This window comes from Rhinoderma darwinii, chromosome 4 (genome assembly GCF_050947455.1).
Source record: "Rhinoderma darwinii isolate aRhiDar2 chromosome 4, aRhiDar2.hap1, whole genome shotgun sequence".
Taxonomy (NCBI): domain Eukaryota; kingdom Metazoa; phylum Chordata; class Amphibia; order Anura; family Rhinodermatidae; genus Rhinoderma; species Rhinoderma darwinii.
Window position 1 is genome coordinate 156,576,665 of NC_134690.1, and position 27,865 is coordinate 156,604,529.

General features: G+C 40.4%; 1 protein-coding gene across 2 annotated transcripts in view; it reads left to right on the top strand.

Annotated features, from left to right (window-relative positions):
* Positions 1 to 27,865, top strand: part of LOC142759518 (putative cation-transporting ATPase 13A5) — a 177,826-nt gene that overhangs the window by 15,732 nt on the left and 134,229 nt on the right. The window contains exons 3-5 of one of the 2 annotated variants that reach the window (XM_075861765.1): positions 3,142 to 3,264; positions 10,552 to 10,622; positions 10,707 to 10,787. In XM_075861765.1, the coding sequence (XP_075717880.1) occupies positions 3,142 to 3,264; positions 10,552 to 10,622; positions 10,707 to 10,787 (275 nt within the window). The remainder of the gene's footprint in view (positions 1 to 3,141; positions 3,265 to 10,551; positions 10,623 to 10,706; positions 10,788 to 27,865) is intronic. The other variant, XM_075861766.1, reaches the window with a different exon arrangement.

Consider the following 27,865-nt stretch of genomic DNA (forward strand, 5'->3'; position numbering starts at 1 on the left):
GACCAAGTGGGCGGTGTAAAGAAGTGTATGAGGCTGACCAATCAGTGACCAATCAGCATCATACACTCATTGCTCCAGCCCAGCATGATCCACAGAACAGTGTGATTGTGCAGTGAAAGAAGCTGGGCTGGAACAATGAGAAGTGTATGACACTGATTGGTCACTGATTGGTCACTGATTGGTCAGCGTCATACACTTCTCTTTACAATGCCCACTTGGTCAAAAGTAAAAACACGCCCAGTTGGTCTTTAGAAACTAATTAGCATAAATCTAAAATTGCTCATAACTTGCTAAAAAATGATCAGTTTTCAGAATAAAAACCACTGCTGTTATCTACATTACAGCGCCGATCAGATTATGTAGGAGATAGGGCACTTATAATCTGGCGACAGAGCCTATTTAAGTGTTGCTGTGATTATCAAAAGAAAAAAAAAGTAGTGGAAAACCCCTTTAAAGAGTAACTACACCTTCATCAAACTTTTGATATGTCATAGAGACATATCACAAATTTGTATCGGTGGGGGTCCGGGTGCTGAGGCCCCCAACTTTGCTGAAACAAAGGTGTAGACGCGCTCAGCCTCAGCACTTTGCACCTTCGGCTGTGATCAGCGCTCATAGTCAGACTGAAGACGACTCACATAGACGTTCTATGAGAGCCATCTTACGGCTATCCTGGAGTGCTGATGACAGTAGAAGGTGCAAAGCTCTCAGCTGGGCGCTTCTGTACCTTTGTTTCAGCAACAGTGGGGGTCTCAGCACCCGGACCCCCACCGATACAAACATTTGATATGTCTCTATGACATATCAGAAGTTTGATGGAAGTGTAGTTATTCTTTAAGAAACAGTGCTGCCTGAATAAGGCTATGTTCACATCATTTTTATTTTATGTTTGGCGCTAGCCTCAAATTATCCCATCCCATACACCGAATGCATGCATATGGTCCCATTACCCGAAGTATGCCAAAAGAGATTTCCTTTGGCATATGTTCGGTAGGTATGCTTCAGCATACCTCTTTTCAGCTGTATTGAAAAGCATACTCAACTGTGCAGTATGTTTCTTTATGATTAGTACTTATGGGCGACATATACAACTGTATGATATATAGCGTATACCAGCGTATGTTCAAACAGAAGGCAGAAACGCTATGTGAATAAAACTTTAGATTTACAACCCATAGATACTAAAAATAAATTTAGAATTAACTATATCCGACTCTAGCTGAAGGCAAGCTATACACTATTGTAGGCTGTTAATAAATGAGGCAAGTGTTTTATAAGTGAAAATACAGTTGTGTCCACACAAGCTTCTAAAAGGGTCAAATATGTGAATTTGAAAACCTAGAAAGAATTTCAATGTTTCAATATGCCTAAAGGATCTAAAAGGAAATAAAATGGTAATCAATACAGCTGACAAATATCACAATGCAATAACACATGATGTTTTATACAGTTTCAGTCCACTTCTGATTGAGTGCCTTTGGTAAATATTGAAACACAAGCTCTAAATGTATGGTAGCAAGAAGTAGATCCCATAAGGAGAGGAGTATTTGACTATGCACAGAGTTTATTTGTAGTCTGTAACCATGGAGACAAATACCGTAGGTTTGAATAGGAATTGTAGACACAAAACAGTAGGCTATTTTTAATCAAAACTATTTGCAGTTAGTTAATTTCATGTACTGTAGGAAAAAAAAAAGAAAAACGTTTTTTCATAGATTTTTTTTCCCCTCTAATCTTTTTGGTTTCTATATTTTCTTTAAACTTATCTCTGACTTTATTTTAGATATTTGTTTTTCTAATAACATACCTGATAGCATATAACAAGCCTTGGGATAGTGCTGGCTATTTTTAATGAATTATCAGATTTCTATGTTTTTAGTTATATTTCCTAGCAACTGGTGTATGTGCTCTAGTTTATTTAGCATTGGTTGTCCCAGGATGTGCACTATCCAGGATTTTAATTTATCACTGTAGTAGAAAAATGACTTAACTTCTGGGCCTAATGCAAAATCTGTACCAGGGCCCCCACCTACTTTGTGATATATATAACATTATTTGTTTTTGTGGAAAAAGGCCCATTTGGACCAGGGTCTAGGTACATCTGCTACCTCTGCTCCCACATTAGTTACACCCTGACAGTTAGTAAAAACAGTTACACATGTGTATAAATAGCTCCATAAACACAAATAAACACAAAAAATGTTGTGTTTTTTTCGAACATTAGTTCAAACACTTCCACAAAAAAAAGCAGGCGTGATTCCAGTCTAAAACCTTGGAGGAGACCATTTTTTTCCCCTAAATCACATTTTTGTACAAGGAATGCTGGGACATTTTAGCTCTGAGATTCAATATATGTTTTGACTTCAGTAATGCATTGTATTTGAAATATTAGTCAACTGTTTATGCATATTTCTCTATATAGAAATTGTGAAGTGGTGATCAATAGTGAACACACTTTAACTTTAGAAACTGCAATAAAACAATAAGAAGGGGATCTAAATCAATTGCATTGGCTGCCATGACAGTTTTCCCTCAAATTTAAATTTTCTTCTGTGAAACACAATAATAATATTTCCAATCATTTACTGATTGATTTCACTCTTAAAGTTGTGTTTAAAGTATTTTATGTAGTAATAGTAGTAGTAGTAGTAGTAGTAGTTAGTAGTAGTATTAGTAGTAGTAGTAGTAGTAGTAGTTAGTAGTAGTAGTAGTAGTAGTAGTAGTAGTAGTAGTAGTAGTAGTAGTAGTAGTAGTAGTAGTTAGTAGTAGTATTAGTAGTAGTAGTAGTAGTAGTAGTAGTAGTATTAGTAGTTGGTAGTAGTATTAGTAGTTAGTAGTAGTAGTAGTAGTAGTAGTAGTAGTAGTAGTAGTTACCAAGGGCATAGTTATAGGAGGTTCAGGGGTAGCAGTCATTCCTGGGACACCAGTTTTATAAAGGGTATATGGTAACTGGGGGCACTGGTACACATTTTGATTTGGGGCTCAGTAGCTGAAGTAAAACTTCTAGTGGTAGTAGATGATTCCAAGTACTGAGCACTAGTAATTGTGCTTTTCTTTTATTAAGTGTTCTTTTACTATTTCTAACCTATGTATACCTAACAATGTAGTGTTATGTTTTTCTTTCTGTTTACAACTACACAGGATGAGTTCAAGAAGTATACCAAGAAGAGAGTAAAATTGATCCATTCAGATTCATCTAATGTTGGAACACCAACAATGGAAACATCTGACCTACATAAGTTATTAATTAGGCAGGAAATCAGGGTCAGTTGCAAAAAGAAGTATATAGTACAATACCGTCTTAAGTTTCTAAAAAAAAAAATTATGAAAATAAATTAACTTTTTTATTGCATCAATTTGACTGAATGATCGAAAAAGTACAGTTGGTATACAATTACATTCCATTCTATGCACGCTACATTAACATAAAAAATGTTAACCTCAATGGTATAGCCAGGGCCGTCATCTGAAGTTTCGGGGCCCCATACAGTGAGATTGGTTAGGGCCCCTGGGGGTTTACCATTTGAGCTTTTAAAGGGAGGAAAGTGAATAGAATGGTCAGCAGGAAGCATGGTAAGCAGCGACCACTGGGGGAGATTGTCAAAGGGGTTTTCTGAGATAATAAAATTAGTTTAATAAGACTTTAGGTTGAAAATAGATGAAATTGTTATGTACTTATCTTAGTAATCCCCAGTCATCTCTGTTTACCCTGCTTACACAATGACGTGCTATAGTATAGAAGAATGATCGAGGCACTCACCGGAGCTGGCAAAACAGTTTCTTTATTACAAAAAGATCTCGGTCAGGATGTGGAATTGCCTACGGCCGTTTGACGTTCGTACACGCTTTCTCAAGGCCCTGGCGTCACTTCCTTCACCTGCCCTTTTATTTACATATCAGTGCAAATTGTTACATAACAAGTAAAAGTTAAAAAAGACAGGAAAATGCACAGTATACTTTTGTGATTCATGCATCTGATACATATTAATCTTGTAGAAATTTAAAACACATATTGGTCAGGGGCCGTTTTTCCCAAAAAGAAAAGGGTAATGAAAATTGGCTGACAGCTAATAGTCCAAAGGGCAATCATAAATGTGGACAATGCAATTATTGCAATTCCATAATACGTACAAGGAACCTGACTTTAGGGGGCATTACGTTTGAAATCAATGGATTAATAACCTGTAGGACCCAATATGTTGTATATGCAGTGATCTGTAATTGTGGTAGATTTTATATAGGAAAAACTATACGACCTATGTACATAAGATTTCGTGAACATATACGATCATTAATTACATGCGAGGGATGCCCTAGGTTGATACAGCACATGCAGGAAAAACATGAAAATAACGCTCGATGTATGCGATTTGTGGGCATAGTTCACATTAAGCCATCGGTGTTAGGAGGAGACAGACACAAATCTCTATTACAAAGAGAGGCAGAGATAATTTCTCAGACAGGTGCGCTAGGACCGCTCGGTCTTAATGACCGGAACGATCCGAGTTCGTTCTTAACATGAACCTTGCTGTTTTTAGATAAAGTAATAAAATTCAATAACTAAAGTATTGTCATTCTAAGATGAATATGTATCAGATGCATGAATCACAAAAGTATACTGTGCATTTTCCTGTCTTTTTTAACTTTTACTTGTTATGTAACAATTTGCACTGATATGTAAATAAAAGGGCAGGTGAAGGAAGTGACGCCAGGGCCTTGAGAAAGCGTGTACGCACGTGAAACGGCCGTAGGCAATTCCACATCCTGACCGAGATCTTTTTGTAATAAAGAAACTGTTTTGAAAGCTCCGGTGAGTGCCTCGATCATTCTTCTATACTATATTTAGCTTGTTGTGCTACACTTTCGATGAGCAACTCCGTGGCAACTTACCTGCAACTATCCAAATAGAAAGAAAGCCACTTTCCATATTCCTATTCCGATTGTGCGGTTTTAGCAGTGCCAGCCTTTTTTCCTTCTTCCCATTACAATGACGTGCTGTGTTCATGCTACATGATGTGGTAGGCTTAGATAAAGGGCCCATGTGTAATCCTGTCTGCTGGGGCCCTGTATCTAAGCCTACCATGTGGTAAGCTTAGATACAGGGCCCATGTGTGATACTGTCTGTTGGACCTTCTATCTAAGCCTGCCACAAGGTAGGCTTAGATACAGGGCCCAGCAGAAGGATCACACCATGTGTGATCCTGTTTGATGGGCCCTTCATCTAGGCCTACCACATGGTACAGGGCTCCAGCAGACAGTAACGTTATACTTACCCTCCTCTTCGTCGGTTCCGGCGCAGTGGAGGTCCTGACGCCACCCAGCATCGCAACGTTGTGCGCGGAGCACAGTGTCGCAACACCATGATGTCAAAGACATCAGGACCTCCGTTGGGCTGGGAAGGAGGAGGCTAAGTATACTGTTACTATAGTAACAGGGGCCCGTGTAGTTTATTACATAGGCCCCAGTTACTGTAGTAACTTTTAAAAGACGTAGTGAGGGGGCTGTGGAGATCTAAAAGACGTAGTGAGAGGGGCTGTGCGACCCCTATAGCTGTGCCTACAGCGGTCGCGGAGTGTCCCTGTTTAGCCCGGGCCCCTGATGGGAGTACCACCTGTATTGCTTTGGTGGTGGCCCTGGATATAACCCAAGTGTCTTGTAAATTTTGCCTATTCTCTTTCTTTGTACTTTTATTCATTCATATATATATATACAGGGTGGGCCATTTATATGGATACACCTAAATAAAATGGGACTGGTTGGTGATATTAACTTCCTGTTTGTGGCACATTAGTATATGGGAGGGGGGAAACTTTTCAAGCTGGGTGTTGACCATGGCGGCCATTTTGAAGTCGCCCATTTTGTATCCAACTTTAGTTTTTTCAATGGGAAGAGGGTCATGTGACACATCAAACTTATCGAGAATTTCACAAGAAAAACAATGGTGTGCTTGGTTTTAATGTTACTTTATTCTTTCATGAGTTATTTACAAGTTTCTGACCACTTATAAAATGTGTTCAAAGTGCTGCCCATTGTGTTGGATTGTCAATGCAACCCTCTTCTCCCACTCTTCACACACTGATAGCAACACCGCAGAAGAAATGCTAGCACAGGCTTCCAGTATCCGTAGTTTCAGTTGCTGCACATCTCGTATCTTCACAGCATAGACAATTGCCTTCAGATGACCCCAAAGATAAAAGTCTAAGGGGGTCAGATCGGGAGGCATTTCCCCCCTCCCATATACTAATGTGCCACAAACAGGAAGTTAATATCACCAACCATTCCCATTTTATTTAGGTGTATCCATATAAATGGCCCACCCTGTATATATATATATATATATATATATATATATACATATATACATACAGTGTGTGTGTGTGTGTGTGTGTGTGTATATATATATATATATATATATATATATATACAGTGAAGGAAATAAGTATTTGTTCCCCTGCTGATTTTGTAAGTTTGCCCACTGTCAAAGACATGAACAGTCTAGAATTTTTAGGCTAGGTTAATTTTACCAGTGAGAGATAGATTATATAAAAAAAAAAAAAAAACTGAAAATCACATAGTCAAAATTATATATATTTATTTGCATTGTGCACAGAGAAATAAGTATTTGATCCCTTTGGCAAACAAGATTTAATACTTGGTGGCAAAACCCTTGTTGGCAAGCACAGCAGTCAGACGTTTTTTGTAGTTGATGATGAGGTTTGCACACATGTTAGATGGAATTTTGGCCCACTCCTCTTTGCAGATCATCTGTAAATCATTAAGATTTCGAGGCTGCCGCTTGGCAACTCGGATCTTCAGCTCCCTTCATAAGTTTTCGATGGGATTAAGGTCTGGAGACTGGCTAGGCCACTCCATGACCTTAATGTGCTTCTTTTTGAGCCACTCCTTTGTTGCCTTGGTTGTATGTTTCGGGTCATTGTCGTGCTGGAAGACCCAGCCACGAGCCATTTTTAATCCTGGTGGAGGGAAGGAGGTTGTCACTCAGGATTTGACGGTACATGGCTTTATCCATTCTCCCATTGATGCGGTGAAGTAGTCCTGTGCCCTTAGCAGAGATACACCCCCAAAACATAATGTTTCCACCTCCATGCTTGACAGTGGGGACGGTGTTCTTTGGGTCATAGGCAGCATTTCTCTTCCTCCAAACACGGCGAGTTGAGTTAATGCCAAAGAGCTCAATTTTAGTCTCATCTGACCACAGCACCTTCTCCCAATCACTCTCAGAATCATCCAGATGTTCATTTGCAAACTTCAGACGGGCCTGTACATGTGCCTTCTTGAGCAGGAGGACCTTGCGGGCACTGCAGGATTTTAATCCATTACGGCGTAATGTGTTACCAATGGTTTTCTTGGTGACTGTGGTCCCAGCTGCCTTGAGATCATTCACAAGTTCCCCCCGTGTAGTTTTCGGCTGAGCTCTCACCTTCCTCAGGATCAAGGATACCCCACGAGGTGAGATTTTGAAAAGAAAAAAACAAAAAATATTTTCCAAAACATACCAGGCACTCTTTGGGATAAGAATAATTTTATATAAATTTTTATTAAATTCCATATAAAAATATATTTTAAAGATTTTTCATATATAAATATATCTCTTTCCTCTTTTATCCATAATACAAAGATTTTTTATAGGAAAAGAAAAGGGTTTGAGAAAACACATTTGTTTCAAACTAGATGTACATAATTTAAAAAAAAAAAAAAAAAAAAAAAATTGTCTCCTGGCCAGGATACCAACACAGACTTTTATAACATTACTGCCATTAATTTATCCCCCTCTAAACACAATGACATGTCATGATGAGATATCTAGGTAATAGGTGTTCTATACATAAGCCAAAATCAGACCCATATAAGAGATTAGCTATAAGAACCGGTTCTGAAGATTTTTTTATCCAGACACCATTGGTCTCCGTTCACACTTGCGCTTTTTTCTTTTTACTCCTTCTTTTCTAATTTTGGTCCGAAACCAACAGAAACAGTTCCTCTTGTGTGATAGCAATGCAATTGTATATAAGGAGTTAAATATTCATCTTTAAATCTTCCTATACTCGGGGGCAGCCGAGATTTCACCCAAAGGTGAGCAAATTTAAGCAATGGAGCACGCTCCTACATTTAAGAGTCGGAATCCTGCTATGCTGGTATCCACGTTAAATTTTTATTCAGACACCATTGGTCTCAGTTCACACTTGCAGTTTTTGCTTTTTCCTCCTTCTTTTAGAATTTTGGTCCGAAACCAACAGGAGCAGTTCCTCTTATATAATAGCCATGCAAATATAGATAAAGAGTTGAATACTCATCTTTATGTTGATCTCGCAACTCAAGGTGGACTGAAAGTTCACTCTTTTTCACTATGTTCCTCCTCCTGGAGCAATTGTAGAGTTAAGGCAGATTTTAAAAAAAATTATATCAATCGCGTTTTTCACCCCTTCAATCCCATCATTGGCAGATCACAATTCCCACATGGAAGGTTCTCCTTATATCCACTCCATCCACGGTCAATCCTTATGTTGAATAGCTTGGATCTTCCTATACTCGGGGGCAGCCGAGGTTTCACCCAAGGTGAGCAAATTATAGCAATGGAACACACTCCTCATTGGAGAGTCGGTATCGTAATATGCTGGTATCCACGTTGGTTTTTTCTGGCAACACTGGAGACTGCAAGACGAGGCAAGGTTGACGTCACTACCTGCCAGGTGTAGACTAATTGATCAGCTGACATGTTTCATCCCGAACCGGGATTTCCTCAGAGCCATTTTCATTTTGTAAGTTTGCCCACTGTCAAAGTCATGAACAGTCTAGAATTTTTAGGCTAGGTTAATTTTACCAGTGAGAGATAGATTATATAAAAAAAAAAAAAGAATATCACATTGTCAAAATTATATATATTTATTTGCATTGTGCACAGAGAAATAAGTATTTGATCCCCTACCAACCATTAAGAGTTCAGCCTCCTCCAGACCAGTTACACGCTCCAAAGCAACTTGGTGCCTGCATCAAGACAGCTGTCTTACATGGTCACCTGTATAAAAGACTCCTGTCCACAGACTCAATGAATCAGTCTGACTCTAACCTCTACAACATGGGCAAGACCAAAGAGCTTTCTAAGGATGTCAGGGACAAGATCATAGACCTGCACAAGGCTGGAATGGGCTACAAAACCATAAGTAAGATGCTGGGTGAGAAGGAGACAACTGTTGGTGCAATAGTAAGAAAATGGAAGACATACAAAATGACTATCAATCGACATCGATCTGGGGCTCCATGCAAAATCTCACCTCGTGGGGTATCCTTGATCCTGAGGAAGGTGAGAGCTCAGCCGAAAACTACACGGGGGGAACTTGTTAATGATCTCAAGGCAGCTGGGACCACAGTCACCAAGAAAACCATTGGTAACACATTACGCCGTAATGGATTAAAATCCTGCAGTGCCCGCAAGGTCCCCCTGCTCAAGAAGGCACATGTACAGGCCCGTCTGAAGTTTGCAAATGAACATCTGGATGATTCTGAGAGTGATTGGGAGAAGGTGCTGTGGTCAGATGAGACTAAAATTGAGCTCTTTGGCATTAACTCAACTCGCCGTGTTTGGAGGAAGAGAAATGCTGCCTATGACCCAAAGAACACCGTCCCCACTGTCAAGCATGGAGGTGGAAACATTATGTTTTGGGGGTGTTTCTCTGCTAAGGGCACAGGACTACTTCACCGCATCAATGGGAGAATGGATGGAGCCATGTACCGTCAAATCCTGAGTGACAACCTCCTTCCCTCCACCAGGACATTAAAAATGGCTCGTGGCTGGGTCTTCCAGCACGACAATTACCCGAAACATACAGCCAAGGCAACAAAGGAGTGGCTCAAAAAGAAGCACATTAAGGTCATGGAGTGGCCTAGCCAGTCTCCAGACGTTAATCCCATCTAAAACTTATGGAGGGAGCTGAAGATCCGAGTTGCCAAGCCACAGCCTAGAAATCTTAATGATTTACAGATGATCTGCAAAGAGGAGTGGGCCAAAATTCCATCTAACATGTGTGCAAACCTCATCATCAACTACTAAAAAGGTCTGACTGCTGTGCTTGCCAACAAGGGTTTTGCCACCAAGTATTAAGTCTTGTTTGCCAAAGGGATCAAATACTTATTTCTCTGTGCACAATGCAAATAAATATATATAATTTTGACAATGTGATTTATTTATTTATTTTTTATATAATCTATCTCTCACTGGTAAAATTAACCTAGCCTAAAAATTCTAGACTGTTCATGTCTTTGACAGTGGGTAAACTTACAAAATCAGCAAGGGATCAAATACTTATTTCCTTCACTGTATATATATATATATATATATATATATATATATATATATATATATATATACATACATGTTCTGTATATATATATGTGTGTATATATATATATATATATATATATGTGTATATATATATCTATATATAGATATATATCTATATAATCTCAGCTTGTTAGGAAGAACATGGATCCTGATATTGTATGAGAAGCAAATATTTGTAAATCAATTCACAGGTACGATTCATAAGAGTACAGAAGACTCGATATGTGTGGAATCCATCAGAAAGCTTATTTCAGAAAATTGGGTGAGTGTGGTGCACAAAATTTGTTATATTCCAATATTGCTAGTTTTGATTTTATTGATAGAACCAGTGTTTTTCTATTTTAAGGGTTCTGGAACAGAGTCACTCATGTTCTGACATTCATACTAAGTATGGACTGGGTTTAAGTACCGAAGAACAAAAAGTCAGGTAAGCATATATTACGATGATTCCATTCTACTATTTTTCCATACTATGTCTAAGGGAACTTAAAGCATAACATTTATTAAAATTCATAGATTTATACTAAAATCATTAATATATAAATTATGTGTATGTAAATATTTATAAAAAGTATTCCAACTGGACATATATGACATAAATTAGCAATGATGAGAGCAGGCATATTTTTGGTTTCCTGTCTGTAATCCCACCGAAGAACACAACAGTTGTCTGTTACCTAGCCTTTATTGCCTGCTTACATAAGATTGCATGAATCTACATTGCAAATGCAGATAATATACAGTTTAGGTATCGTGTCCCTAATGCCTATATTTCACCGTTCAGGCTACTACAGACAAAAAAAGTATATCTATTAAATCAAATGATACTATTTATTAGCTTTAATGGGGTGTTCAGCCTTCTGTAAATAAAGCTTGATTGTTGTATAATGAAAAGTAATACACCCGTAATTACGGGAGCCACATAGACTTCTATGGGCCTGCCCGTGCCGTAATTACGGCCTAAAATAGGACATGTTCTATATTTTTCAACGGCCCGGCACCTTCCCGTAAGCATATGGGGAGGTACCTCTTGGCCAATAGAAGACTATGGGCCCGTAATTACGGCCCGTGATTACGGGCGTTTTTACGTTCGTGTGCATGGGACCTAACTGTGTGTTTTAAGTCCTCACCATTTTTAAGATCTCTACTTGCTAGTGGCTTTTAGAGGCTTAAAAGTTGTCCTACTCTAGTGTCGCTTATACAACTGAGGTTGGGAGAGAAATATATATTACTGCTGTGTATAGCTAACAGATGATTTACTAAACCACTGTAAGACATTTACGGCCTGCTGGGTACTGTATAGTGTGTGCAGTTCACAGCTCGTTGCGAACTCTGCGGTCCTGCGTACATACACTGCTGCACTGTGTGACATCTACCCAGACATTGCTCTATATAACATAGATCAGTAAGTATAACACCTACTAAGACGATTGGGCTAATATATGCATATAGCAAACTTGATGAACTGTGTGACATACAAATATGAACACCGATATAAGAAATCACACATGAACGATTTCTATCAAAATATAGACAATATTTTATTAAGAGACACAATAGTTAAAAACAAGCACATTAGCAATAACATTACCCATGAAAAGGGATCCCCACATAGGTCATGTCCAACAGCCTCCCATGATAAAGTGCAAGTAGTGCATGCAAAAACTGGTACGTATATCATGAAGTGTTAAAAAGGGATAGGGAGACCGTCCAAGGAAAAAGGTAATATAATAATAAGAACCAGATAGCAAGGAAAATTATTTAAGGAGGCATACAGACCAGAACTATGAGCGGATCCAACCCCAACACGTGTTTTGCACGTGTGTAGTTTCTTCCGGGGGCTATGGATCAGCAAGTGTAGAGCTTGTGCCAGGGAAACAAGGCAGTTAGAATGGCTATTAGGCTGGATTCACACGAGCAGGTTCGGTCCGTAAAGGACGGAACGTATTTTGGCCGCAGGTACCGGACCGAACACACTGCAGGGAGCCGGGCTCCTAGCATCATAGTTATGTAAGATGCTAGGAGTCCCTGCCTCGCTGCGGGACAACTGTCCCATACTATAATCATGTTTTCAGTATGGGACAGTAGTTCCACGGGAACACAGCTCCTGATTTTCAGAAGTTTTTTGAGCAACTTGCGTTTTTCGCGGCGTTTTCGCTGCATTTTGTACGGCCGTTTTTGGAGCTGTTTTCAATAGAGTCTATGTAAGTGTCCTGCACTTCTTTTGACGAGCCGTCATTTTACGCGCCACATTTTGACAGCGACACGTAAAATGACAGCTCGTCTGCACAGAACATCGTAAAACCCATTGCAAGCAATGGGCAGATGTTTGTAGGCATATAAGGGCGTTTTTTCAGGCGTAATTCGAGGCGTAAAACGCCCGAATTACGTCTGAAACCACTGAGTGTGAACATACCCTAAGGGTATGTTCACACGATTAACAAAATACGTCTGAAAATACGGACCTGTTTTCAAGGGAAAACAGCTCCTGATTTTCAGACGTTTTTTGAGCAACTCGCGTTTTTCGACGTAATGGAGCCGTCTTTTCAGGCGTAATTCGAGGCGTAAAATGCCTCCATTACGTCTGAAAATAGGTCGTGTGCACATACCCTAACAGTGAAAAAATACATCGTTGTGCTAGAGGATTCCTGGTAAATTAACAATAAAATTGGGCTACAATTTCCTGAAAAAAATGTTAAGTGTTTTATCATTATATACAGTAGGCTCCTTAGGCCCCATGCACACGACCGTATTTTTTCCCTCCCGTAAATACTGGCCGTAAATACGGGTCCTTTGTCACACGTTTTTAACCCGTATTTAACCCGTATTTATGGACCCGTGCCCGTAAATACGGGTCCGTTGTCATCCATATTCCATCCGTATTTACGAACCCGTAAAAAAAGGGGGGCTGGAAATGGGTCACATGATCGCTCAGACGCCATTTTCTCCGCTTCTCTTTATTCAAAAATTTAAATCCCTTGATGTCGCCTATCAACGCTCCTGTAATTACGGGTGCACTTACGTAGCCACACGTAATTACGGGAGCCACATAAACTTTTATGGGCCTGCCCGTGCTGTAATTACGGCCTAAAATAGGACATGTTCTATATTTTCCATCGGCCCCGGCACCTTCCCGTACGCAAACGGGAAGGTACCCTTGGTCAATAGAAATCTATGGGCCCTTAATTACGGGCCGTAATTACGGGCGTTTTTACGGTTGTGTACATGGGGCCTTAGGCTCTATTCATTTACTAGAATATCCGTGGAAGGAATCCGAGGATGCAGCAGATATACAGTGTGATCTGCTGCGGATCTACACTCATTCAATGGTACTAATTCAAATGGAGGGATTGGGCACAGAATCCCCTCAAATAAGTGACATGTATCTTTTTTCCATGCACATAAAATGTGTGTGATGTGTTTAGGGCCTTGCAGATTTCTAGTTGACTTAAATGGGAAGCAGATTGTTAGCGGATTTCACGTGATTTACTGCTTAAAATTCCATGTGAAAATGTATGAACGAGGCCTAAGTCTGCATCAGGTGGGGTGGCTGTCATCACAATGGCAAGTTATCAAAGCTATGAAAAAGTGTACGCCTTCTCCGACCTTCATGTTTCTTTATTACATATTTACTTTTCAACATTCAACTGTTGTTGAATAGTCACAAAGTGCATATTTACTTTAGGTTCTACATATTTATTTATTTATTTTATTTTGTTTTATTTAACATGTTACAGTCAAAGTACTCATAGTGATTAGATAAAACATCAGAATGAGGGCGGATTTACACGAGCGTGTGCGATTTGCGCGTGCAAAAAACGCTGCGTTTTGCGCGCGCAAAAGGCACTTAACAGCTCCGTGTGTCATCACCATATGATGCGCGGCTGCGTGAGTTTCGCGCAGCCGCCATCATTATGACACACTGTTTGTATGTTTCTAAACAGAAAAGCACGTGGCGCTTTTCTGTTTTCAATCATACTTCTTACTGCTGTTGCGCGAATCACGCACGTGCTCACGGAAGCGCCCAAGGACACACGCTGCGTGAAAATCGTCGACTGTCTGCACGGCCCCATATGCTAACATAGGTCCGTGCGACGCGTGTGAGAATCACGCGCGTTGCATGGACGTATTACACGCTCGTGTAAATCCTCCCTAAAAGGAATGACATCAGTAACAAATGCAGCAATGAAGTCAATAGTGACATATAAAGTACACAGGCAATTTATCAAATCACTTAGGGTATGTTTACACAGAGTTATTTGACAAGTTTTTTGATGTGGAAACCAATCCAAAAAACTCGTCAAAAATGGCCCGAAAATGCCTCCCATTGATTGTAATGGGAGGCGGAGGCGTCTTTCTTTGCGAGCGGTAAAACCCTCTTGCGGGAGAAAAAATGGACACGCCCTATCTTCGGGCGTTTACGCCTCTGACCTCCCATTGACATCAATGGGAGGCAGAGAAAGCGTATCTCTTTTTATGCCTGTGGCTCTTATTGGCCACGGGCGAAAAACGCAGCGAAAATCGGCGTGTCGGGAGAGAAAAATCTGCCTCAAACTTCCAAACGGAATTTTGAGGCAGAATTTCCGCCTGCAAAAAACTCAGTGTGAGCCCAGCCTAATAATATATAGGATAATTACATAGGATAAGGAATTTGAAGAATAAGAAAATAAACATACTAACAGAACAGAATGCATATGTCATATTTTATCACATACAAGCCTGGTTATATGTTCAGGTCAAGAATAGATCAGAGACTCCAGGCCTAAGTATGGGTAGGGAATCCTCCAATGAAGCAACATATGTAGCTAGCCATTGATCCCAAACCTTAGTGACCGCCTATAAGCCTTTTCACGGCGATCATTAGTGGGCACTATTCTTATGCAACAGCCGTTTCTCGGCGCTGTATCAGAATAAAGTAAACAGAGCAGGGAGCCGTGAAATCTCCCTGCTCTCAGCTGCCAGATGTAGCTGAGGGCTGGGGGCGTCCCTGCTCGAACGTGTGAGATCGATATTAGTATCGATCTCACCCGTTTAACCCCTCAGATGCGGTGCTCAATAGCATGTGCCGCATCTGAGTGGTTTTGGAGAGAGGGAGGGAGCTCCCTCTCATCCCACTGACACCCGGCGATAAGATCGCCGAGTGTCTGTGTCTCCAATGGCAGCCGGGGCCTAATAAAGGCCCCCAGGTCTGCACGTAGTAAATACCTGCGAGGTCATGCCAGAGCCATGTCCTAGCAGATGCCTGTCCGTTTTAAACAGACAGGCAGTAATTCACTGCAATACAAAAGTATTGCAGTGTATTATAAAAGCGATCAGATAATCGCATAGTGAAGTCCCCTAGTGGGACTAGTAAAAAAGTAAAAAGAAGTTGATAAAAAAAAAAAAAGTGAAAAAAAAATATGAAAAACCCACTTCTTCCCATTACAAAATGCTTTACTATTTAAAAAAAACCACAATAAAGCAAAAGAGTTACACATATTTGGTATCGCCGCGACCGTAACGACCCCGACTATAAAGCTGTTACATTATGTAATCCGCACGGTGAACGCCGTAAAATATAAAATAAAAAACAATGGAAAAATTGCTGTTTTCTGTTAATCCTGACTTTAAAAAAATGTGATAAAAAGTGATCAAAAAGTCGCATCTACTCCAAAATGGTACCAATAAAAACTACAAGTCTTCCCGCAAAAAAAAAAAAAAGTTGACAAAAATGGCCACTCTACAGATTCAAAGGCCTTCATAGTATCTAAAGAGGCGATAGCCTATTGCATATCATGTGTGCCCTTCCCAATTGTATTATTGTTTGAACTTTCCTGATGTTAATAGTGGTAGATTTGTCTGGCATAAACCCAGTTTGGTCTGCGTGAATTATAGAAAGTATTACCTCATTTAACCTTTTAGCCAATATCTTTGTTAAGATCTTATAGTCTACATCAGGGGTCTCAAACTCGGTCGGGGTAAATGGGCCGCACATAGAAAAAGTTGACGGGCTGCATTACTTTCAAATTTGATAAAATACGAAATTATTGTTAATCAATTCGTTATTTGAACTACTATAACAATACTAGGGACAGTAGATGGCTTTCAGGGACAGTAGATGGCTTTAAAAAAGGGTTAGATAATTTCCTAGAACAAAAAAGTATTAGCTCCTATGTGTAGAAATGTTTCCCTTCACTTTTCCCATCCCTTGGTTGAACTTGATGGACATGTATCTTTTTTCAGCCGTACTATGTAACTATAATACTACATTACTATAATACTACATTACTATAATAATACTATATTACTATAATTATACAACATTACTATAAGGCCCCATGCACACGAACGTGTTTTTGCGGCCGCAATTCCCCCGAAAATCCACGGGAGAATTGCGGCCCCATTCTTTTCTATGGGGCCATGCACACAACCGTAGTTTTTACGGTCCGTGCATGGCCCGGGAACCCGCACCGCAGAAAGAACGGGCATGTCCTATTACGGACAAATTCTGTGGTCCGGGCTCATTGAAAACAATGACGGCGGCCATGTGCATGTCCTACGATTTGCATCGGCCCGCGGCTGACAGTCCGCAGCCGGCCGACCCAAAAATCACGGCTATGCACACGGCTACGGTCGTGTGCATGAGGCCTAATACTACTACAATACTATAATTATACTACATTACTATAATAATCCTATATTGATATAACAATACTACATTACTATAACAATACTACATTACTATAATAATACTACATTACTCTGAGGGTATGTGCACACGACCAATTTTCAGACGTAATGGAGGCGTTTTACGCCTCGAATTATGGCTGAAAAGACGGCTCCATTACGTCGGCAAACATCTGCCCATTGCTTGCAATGGGTCTTACGATGTTCTGTGCAAATGAGCTGTCATTTTACGCGTCGCTGTCAAAATACGGCACGTAAAATTACACCCGCGTCAAAGAAGCGCAGGACACTTATTGGGACGTAATTGGAGCCGTTTTTCATTGACTCCATTGAAAAACAGCTCCAATTACGTCCGTAAAGACGCCGTGAAAAATGCGTGCACTTGTAAAAACGTCTCAAATTCAGGACCTGTTTTCTCAGACGTATTTTGCGCTGTCGTGTGAACATACCCTAATATTACTACATCACTATTACAATACTACATTACTATAACTATACTACATTACTATAATACTACATTACTATAATAATACTACTACAGTACTATAATTATACTACATTACTATAATACTACATTACTATAATAATACTACTACAGTACTATAATTATACTACATTACTATAATACTACATTACTATAATAATACTACTACAGTACTATAATTATACTACATTACTATAATACTACATTACTAGAACAATACTACATTACTATAATACTACATTACTATAACATTACTACATTACTATAATACTACATTACTAGAACAATACTACATTACTATAATACTACATTACTAGAACAATACTACATTACTATAATAATACTACATTACTATAACAATACTACATTACTATAATAATACTACATTACTACAATACTACATTACTATAATACTACTACATTACTACAATACTACATTACTATAATACTACATTACTACATCTCTACATATACTAAAACTGTAAACTTTGCGTGTCTGTACATCTCTACATATAATAAAAGTATAAACTTTGCGTGTCTGTACATTGAAAATATTTGCGAAAAAAATATATTTGGGGTGGATGGAGTATAAGTGATAGAATGCTTTAAGATAATTTTTGGAATTTTTTCTGTTTGTTTGTGCACACATCACATAAAAACTACTGACCCAATTCGGATGGAGTTTTTAGAAAAACATAGGGGTCAACTTGAAGTAACATTTAGTTTTTATTTCATCGCAATCGGTTCACTCAATCAGAAGATATGAAAATTTTATATTTTCAAAAATTTATTTACATTGCATTAGTACAACAAGAAACACATGGAAACCATGGTAACCAATCAGATTTTACTTTAATTTTGTATTATCTTGGAAAAATAGGCACCAGTAGGTTGTTATGGGCAACTGCTCCAAATTTCATCTATACTGATTGTTATATAAGGGAAAGGTTGCAATCAATCAGATTGCTGCAAATTTTTCAAGCTGCCTTAGACAAATTACAGCTGTGATCTGATTGGTTGCTAAAGACAACAACTCCAACTTTCGTCTATATTGTTTTTTTTATTCATCGGAGGCACATATAACTACCAATCAGGTTTCTGCTTTCATTGTCAAAGCTACCTCAGAAAAAAAGAACTGTAATCTGATTGGTTGTTATGGACAACAGCTCTAACATTTGTCTACATTGATTTTTACACATAGTAAGGAGATATAGCAATCAATCAGATCGCTACTATCATTCACTTGCTGCCTAACAAGAATGTAAACTACAATTTGATTGGTTATTTTGGCTCTTACACATAGAAGGGAGATAAAATAACCAATCAGGTTGCTGCTTTCATTCTCCTAGCTGCCTCACAAGAATCTAAACTGTAGTCTTATGGGTTGCTATGGACAGCAGTTCCAACCTTTGTCTATTTTGGATATTACACATAGAAGAGAGATAAAGCAACCAATCCGCTCGCTGCTTTCATACACCTAGCTGCCTCAAAAAACTGTAATCTGATTGGTTGTCTCAAAGGGCTCGGACAGCGGCCTCTCGGCCTCAAGAGAGTAAATGCCTTCCAGAAAAAGATCAAATTTGTCTCAATATAGCAGAAATGCAAAAAGAATTAGACTCATTAGGTTTCAAGGATCTGAAGAAGATCATGAGGCGACACTTACTGCAGCTCAAGAACGTCAGGCCAGAACTTGCGCATCAGAAACTTCTACCCAGTGTGAGTCTCGGCTAAGTACACAGCGTACTCGCATGGCGGCCCCTCGGTCTCTGGAGTGTAACGAGGCATGCGAAGCGCGACTATCTGCTGACCGAGAGCACCATGCTTTGTCTCGCGAGTCTGAAACTTTCACCGACAGAGAACCTCGCTTGAGTTGTCCGAGAACTCGCACAGCGGCCTCTTGAGAGCTTGAAAGTAGTGAAGAATGTGAAGCGTGATTAACCGCCGATCACAAACATCGCAACTATGCCAGAGCTCTGGAAAACAAAGACCAATATCAACGACTATTGGAATCAGCTAGAGAGAATTATGAACGCACGCGCCAAGATAATGAAAGTTCATTATTGACTGAAAGGGAAAGAGTAGATGAAATACGGCAGATAGAAACACCAGAACAACGTCAATCAAGCTTAGAGGCTGATCGAATTCGACACTCTCTTAATAGAATGTCTACTCATCAGGAGACTCAGGAGTATGGTGCGGCAAACAATGTTGTTCCTTGAGTCAATAAGGAAACAGTAGGTTTTATGTATTCCTCTAGGATTGACTATTCTGAATTTGCTTCCGTAGGTGGTATGGTCATAACTTGCAATTTTTGCGGTGCTCTCAAATGGAGAAAGGAACCAAATGGAATCTGTTGTTCGAGTGGTAAAGTTCACATTGAAAAATTTCAAGAACCTCCAGAGTTTATAAAACAACTTTTAAATGGTGGCCATCCACAATCAAAACACTTCTTAGACTGTATCCGTTTATATAACAGCGCATTCCAAATTACATCTTTTGTGGCAGAACTAATTACAGAGGGACCATTCATGCCAAGCTCCAAGGTGCAAGGCCAAGTTTACCATCTCATCGGATCTTTGCTACCACAAGAGGAGTCAAAATTTCTTCAGATTTATTTTGTGTCAGATTACAATGAATAGGCCAATTTCAGAAATCAGAACTTTCCACAACTAAATAGTAACCTTATATCTCCACTTCAAAACATGCTGCATCAGGTGAATCTGTACGTGCATAGATTCAAATTTGCACTACAGTCTATTCCGCAGGGGCTAAGCAATGATTACAAAATTATCATCAGCGCAGATAGATGTCCTGTTGCTGAACACCACGCCAGGTATAACGCCCCCGTCACAGATGAAGTTGCAGTGGTTTTAGTTGATCAGGAGTGCGATAGGTGTGACATTGTGTTGCGCACTCACGGCAATTGCCTGCAACGCATTTTCGAAACACACAGAGCTTACGACGCCCTGCAATATCCTTTAATTTATTGTCACGGCGAAGATGGGTACAATTTTGGACTCTACCAAGTTAATCCTACTACTAGGGTAACAAATTTTCATAAAAATATATCAGCCCAGCAATTTTACTCATGCCTGCTGCTATCTGCTTATCTAGGCGTAATCATTTTATCTATTTGCAATGATTTCGAGGATTGTTCAACCAATTTATTGTGGACATGTATGCGAAAATAGAGACGGAGAGTTTAGTGTACATACCCACTAACCAGACACGTTTACGCGCTGAAGATTACGTGCATCTGCGAGACACCATGCAACAAGATAATAACGTGGAAAACTTAAGGCGATTCGTTTTCCTGCCATCCAGTTTTACCGGTGGTCCGTGTTATATGCATGAACGTACACAAGATGCTTTCTGCTACGTCTGAAAATACGGCCGGCCAGACCTTTTCATAACGTTCACAACTAATCCAAAGTGGTATGAAATTTCCCAAGAACTTCTCGCAGTACAGGCGTCTTATGATAGGCATGATATTATAGCCAGAGTTTTCCACTTAAAAATAAAGTTGATGATCGATCTGATCACAAAACAAAAAGTTTTCGGTTCAGCTCTTTGTTTCGTGTACAGCATTGAGTGGCAAAAGAGTGGCTTGCCACACGCCAACATTCTCCTGTGGCTGCAAGAAAAAAATTGCTGAATTTCCTGACCGGAACGAGGATACGATATTGCAGAAGATTGTAAAGACGCACATGGTTCATGGGCCATGCGGCGCTTTAAATAGAAACTCTCCTTGCATGCAGAAGTGTCATTGCGCTGAAAGATACCCTAGAGCGCTATTAGAGCAAACTATGTCGGGGGGAAACGGGTATCCGTTGTATCGTCGCGGTTTCACAGCTACAGTCATGTTACATGGTCAAGAAATTGTTTTGGACAATCGATGGGTTGTACACTATTGACTGGTGTTATCAATAACATTTCAAGCTCACAACAACTTCGAAATATGTAACAGCGTCGAAGCCAACAAATATATATGTAAATACGTCAACAAGGATAGTGACTAGTGCGTTGAGAAATAATAATGAATACAACAAAGTCACGAGAGTCCAATCTGGCCAATATAGAAGCTCTTCTGAGGCGGTGTGGTGCATTTTGAGCTTCCACATTCACGAGAGACATCCGCCAGTGATGCATCTTGATGTTCACCTTGAAGGCAGGCAACTGGTGTAATTCAACCCTGAAAACTTGGCAGAGCATTTAGAAAACCCAAGACAAACCACTTTGCTGGCATACTTTCAACTTTGTGAAACAGATGATTTCGCAACAACACTGTTATATAACGAAGTTTTGTCATATTTTACTTATAATAAGCAGCAAGGTTTTTGCCGAATTGCGAAAGGTTGACGATATTGAATATCCTACTTACCAGGTTGCTTGCCGAGTGCGTCACTTGCTAGATGGTGATCAGCATTGGGATGGCGCTTTGGCCGAAGCATGCGTCAGCGATAGTCCACATCGCTTGCGTCATTTGTTTGCCATTTTGCTGGTTTCTTGTGGACTTTCAGATGCTGCACAGTTGTGGCAAAAATATCAGGAAAAATTAGTTAAAGATTTTTTCAGGAATGCACAACTAAACAATAACGGCCAACTGAGCAACGCGTTGTGTAAAAAAAATATGAATCGATGTTTGTTGGTTATCCAAGACATGATTATATCTAAAGGGGGTAATCCTGTCTCTCAATATGGTAAGCCCGCACCAGCTTTAGACGGGGGAACACATTAATAGGGAGTATGCGGTGGAAATAAACTACAATCCAACGGAACTGGCCGAAAAATTGCAAAACGGTGTATCAAGTCGGACAGCGAAACAGCGTATGATATTCGATCGCGTGTGTCATAGCGTAAATGGTACTTTAGGAGAAATCCCATTTTTAGATGCACCCAGTGGGACGGGAAAAACATTTCTCACCAAAGTCATCTTGGCCCAAATACGCAATCAAAGCAACATTGCTCTTGCTGTCGCTTCATCGGGCATAGCAGACACATTGTTGCCCAGAGGCAAAACCGCCCATACAATGTTCAAGATCCCGACTTGAATCTTATGGAAAGCCCAGTGTGTAATGTTTCTAGAAACAGCGACAAAGCAAGGGTTCTACGCGATTGCTGCTTAGTAATATGGGACGAGTGCACTATGGCAGACTGTAAAGTGGTGGAAGCGGTAGATATCAGACAAAATGACCGGCCCATGGGTGGTATGACAATGCTTTTCTGTAGCGATTTTAGGCAGACTTTTCCAGTCATACCACGAGGAACGAGGGCAGATGAAATTAGAGCCTGCCTAAAGAGTCTGTGGCGCAACGTTATACCGATGCATTTAACAATAAATATGTGGGAACGAACAGGAGGCAACGCAAATGCACAAGAGTTTTCAGATTTATTACTTAAAATTGGTGACGGCACGTTCCCGCAAAAAGAAGGGAAAATTATTTTGCCTGATAATTTATATAGTACTGTTCCATCACTGCAAGACCATATTTCTTCTGTGTATGGTGTCCCAACGCAAATAACAAATCATGAAAACTCTTAGCTATGCGAAAGAGCTATTTTGACCCCTCGCAACGACCAGGCAGCAGCAATAAACGCTGAAATATTGACGTGTGTTCATGGGGGAAGTGCAGAATATATCTCTATCAACATAGTCATTGAACAAGAAGACGCTACCAACTATCCTGTGGAATATTTTTGTCCACCCGTAAATACTGGCGTAAATATGGGTCCTTGGTCACACGTATTCGACCCGTATTGCACCAGTATTTACGGACCCGTGCCCGTAAATACAGGTCCGGTATCACCCGTATTCCACTCGTATTTACGGGCACGTTTTTGGCTGCAATATTGCACTGCACTAATCGGCAGCCCTTCTCTCTATCAGTGCAGGATAGAGAGAAGGGACAGTCCTTTCCGTAATAAAAGTAAAAGAAATTCATACTTCCCCGGCTGTTGTCTTGGTGACGCGTCCCTCTCTTGACATTCAGTCCGACCTCCCTGGATGACGCGGCAGTCCATGTGACCGCTGCAGCCAGTGATTGGCCTGTGATTGGCTGCAGCGGTCACATGGGCTGTAAAGTCATCCCAGGAGGCCGGACTGGAGGAAGAAGCAGGGAGTTCTGGGTAAGTATGAACGTTTTTGTTTTTTTTTTACAGCTTTATCTTTATTGTGATCGGTAGCCACTGTCCAGGGTCCTGAAACAGTTACTGCCGATCGTTTAACTCTTTCAGCACCCTGGACGTGACTATTTACTGACGTCGCCTAGCAACGCTCCCGTAATTACGGGTGCACACACGTAATCACCTGTAATTACGGGAGTCCCATAGACTTCTATGGGCTGCCCGTTCCGTAATTACGGCCTAAAATAGGACATGTTCTATCTTTTTCAACGGCACGGGCACCTTCCCGTAAGCATACGGGGAGGTACCCATGGCCAATAGAAGTCTATGGGCCCATAATTACGGGAGTTTTTACGGTCGTGTGCATGGGGCCTAAGCACACCTGATCCGGTCTTTCGTCACACAAAATTCATTTAAAAGTCGGCGTTCCCATAATTCTCCTTAGAAATTTAAGCCCACCAAAACTATGTAATGGCACCCAACTAAAAATCACAAATCTACAACAAAATGTGATAGAAGCTGAGATTTTAACAGGATGCGGCACAGGTGATTTATACAGGTTTTTATACCCCGCATCCCCCTCAAATAATTTTCCCTTCAGTTTTAAACGTGTACAGTTTCCTGTCAGCTTATGTTACGCTATGACCATCAACAAAGCGCAGGGCCAAACGTTGCGCGTTGCGGGTGTAGACCTTAGTGTCAGCTGCTTTGCGCACAGCCAGCTCTATGTGGCTCTCTCCCGTGTTAGCAACTCCACCAATATTTATGCACACGTCTCTGGTGGTTCTACTGCTAACATTGTTTACAGGGAAGCGTTGTCGAAGTTTGTTTATTGTCTTTGGTTTTTTTTTCACTTTGTTTTGAATATGGTCCAAGGCTAGGAGTATACTTATAAAAAAAAACGGCATCAGTACGTTTTGTCAGTGGTCTGCGCGTACGAAGTCTCGGGCACAGCTAGTTACTATAATAACAATACTACATTATTATAATAATACCGCTAGGTTTAAACTTACCGGAAATGTACACGTTTACTCCACGTGCTTATTTTAACAATCCAGTCTTCCAGTTTAAGTGTCGCTAAACAAAGTCTGGCTGCTCTGTTGGCAGCGTTTGGCAGACACAGGATTGTCAGAATTGGGCAGCCCCTCTTTAGATAGTTCCACAGGGCCCTCTGCAGATAAAGCCACACCCCCCCTAGATAATTCCACAGTGCCCTCTGTAGATAAAGGCCACATTGCCCTCTGTAGATAATGCTACAGTGCCCTCTGTAGATAATGTCTTGCACAACGGAACAGGTGAGGGATCAACGGCGCTCCTCCGAGACTATACTTGGAGTGAAATGGTGTTGGTTGCTGGCTGCCACCCACTGCAGTCCCTCGGGGATAAATTCCTTAGTACCGGGGACAGAGCATGTAGAGGATAAGTGAACGGGAAAAAGGCAGTGTAGTATTGGGTAACGGCGCCAGGCTCAGGAGGACAAGGAACGAGGCCACATTACTACACTGCCTTTTTCCCGTTCATTTATCCTCTGTAGATAATGCCACAGTGCCCTCTGTAGATAATGCCACAGTGCTCTCTGTAGGTAATGCCACACACCCCCATAGATAATGCCACAGTGCCCTCTGTTGATAATTCCCCAATGCCCTCTGTAGATGATTCCCCTGTGCCCTCTGTAGATAATGCCACAGTGCCCTATATAGATAATGTTACACACCCCTTTGTAAATAGTGCCACACACACCCCTTTGTAGATGCCGGCACTTTGGCCGGGGATTCCTCTCTCCCTTTTTGTTCCAATAAGACGTAGCTGTAGTTCAAAATTTTTCATTTTCTCAACAAATAAAGGAGAAAAAGCACCCCAATGTTTGTAAAGCAACTTCTTCAGAGTAGGGAAATACCCCATATTAGGTCATAAACTGCTGTTTGGCACCAGTACAGTAAAAAAAAAAACCTGAAATGTGACTCCATTTGGTAAGCTACTCTCCTTCAGGAATTAATCTAGGGGTATAGAGAGCATTTTGACCCCACAGGTTTTTGCTGAATTTATTACAATTGGGATGTGAAAATAAAAAAAATATTTGTTTTTCCCAATAAGATGTAGTTCTAGCTCAAAATTTTGCATTTTCACAAGGACTATAGGAGAAAAGCACCTCAACATTTGTAAAGCATTTTCTCCCAACTAAGGCAATACCCATATGTGGTCGTAAACTGCTATTTAGACACACAGCAGGGCTCTAAAGGGAAGGAGCTCTGTTTGGTATTTGGAGTGGAGATTTTACAAGATTTGTTTTTTGACACCACGTTGCATTGACCTAAGGTACCAGTACAATGGAAACCCAAAAAAAATTACCCCATTTTGGAAACTAGATCCCTCAAGGACTTCATCTAGAGGTATAGTGAGCATTTTGACTCCACAAGAGTATTGCAAAAATTAGTACACAATAGATGTTGCAGATTGAAAATTGCCATTTTCCACAGATATGCAATTTCAGTGACCAATGTGTTGTGCCCAGCTTGTACCACTGGGGAGACACCCCATAAATTGTTAAGCGGGTTCTCCAGAGTGCAGTAATACCCCATATGTGGTCATAAATTGCTGTTTGGGCAGACTGCCAGGCCCATAAGCCTTTTGAAGAGCAGATTTTGCTTGGAGTTTTACTGGTATTTCAGCTTATAATGTGGGGGGCATATGTAAGCTGGGTGGAGTACATCAGGGTATATGTAAGCTGGGCGGAGTACATCAGGATATATGTAAGCTGAGCGGAGAGTACATCAGGGCATAATAGGATGATGTAATAATGGGGTGAATGAATAATCCACAGATTGGTGTGGTAGGCTTTGAACCATTCTTTTATGCACAGGCCGGGTTTTTAGGGTATTATACAAAATATATGCGCTCCAGTATTGCCTAATCTTTGACTACTGCACTAGCCTTATAAGCAGCACAAGGCCCTAAAGTTTCGTCATCTCCGCTGCATCTACGGGGTTCACGTGTGGGGTCTAGCAAATGACGATGTGGGGTATTTAGTGAAATTCTACTGGACCTAAAAAATGAGTCTGGGCCGTCATTTAGCATCATTTTGCATAATTGCGTTTTGAGAGTCATAAGGTGTTATTTTTCCGTTCACAGAGTTGTGTGAGGGCTTGTTTTTTGTGGAATGAGCAGCAATTTTTACTGGCTCCATCTTGGTGTACATGCACTTTATTTATTTTTATCACTATTTATTCCATATTTTGGGAGACGAGGAAACCAAAAAAGAGAAATTCTAGCACCGTTTTGTTGTTTTTTTTCAGCGTTCACTGTGCAGCATAAACAACATGTTAACTTTATTCTGTGGGTCGATACAATTACAGCAACATCAAATTTATATAGTTTTTTTTACGTTTTGCTACTTTCCCACAATAAAAATGCTGTTTTCTAAAAAAATCATGTTTTAGTGTCGCCATTTTCTGACAGTCATAACGTTTTTATTTTTCAGTTGATATTGCTATGGGAGGGCTTGTTTTTTTTGTGACGAACTGTAGTTTTTGTCGGTACCATTTTGGCATACTCGCGAGTTTTTGTTCATTTTTAATTTTTTTTTATTTCATTTTTTACAGTGTTCACCGTGCAGTAAAAATAATGTGATATTTTTATAGTTCATGCCGTTCCGAACTATTATGTATAGTTTTGTTTTTTTTCATTTTTTCCTAATTATAAACGACTTGATCAGGGAAACAGGGCGATTATTGTTTTTATTACATAAAACGTATTTATTCTTCTAAAACATATTTTTTAACTTTTTCTTTTACACTTACTTGGGGTTTTGAAGATCTGATCTTCTGATCCCGGGTACAATACACTGCGCTACTTATGTACTAGGGCAGGACCTAATAGACTTCCGTACCTGGCACCAGGAAGCCGTTGCTAGGCTTCCTGGTTGCCATAGCAACTATCACAACCCCTCCCTCTGTCAACCACTTCAATCCGGCGGGTGCCATTGACCGCTGCATTGAAGGGGTTAAATGGCGGCGTTCTGTGGTAACTGCCATCGCCGCCGTTGCAGCGGGATATCAGCTGAATTTTAGGCTGACACCAGCTGACGATGAAGCGCGCACAGCTCCTATGCCCGCTTCATCCACAGGGAATGTCTGTACACCCTATTGTGGGAATATATTGTGAATCAAGACGTACAGTCACTCCCAAAAGCGGGAAGGGGTTAAGGAGAACCTTTTACCTGCGCATTCATGTGC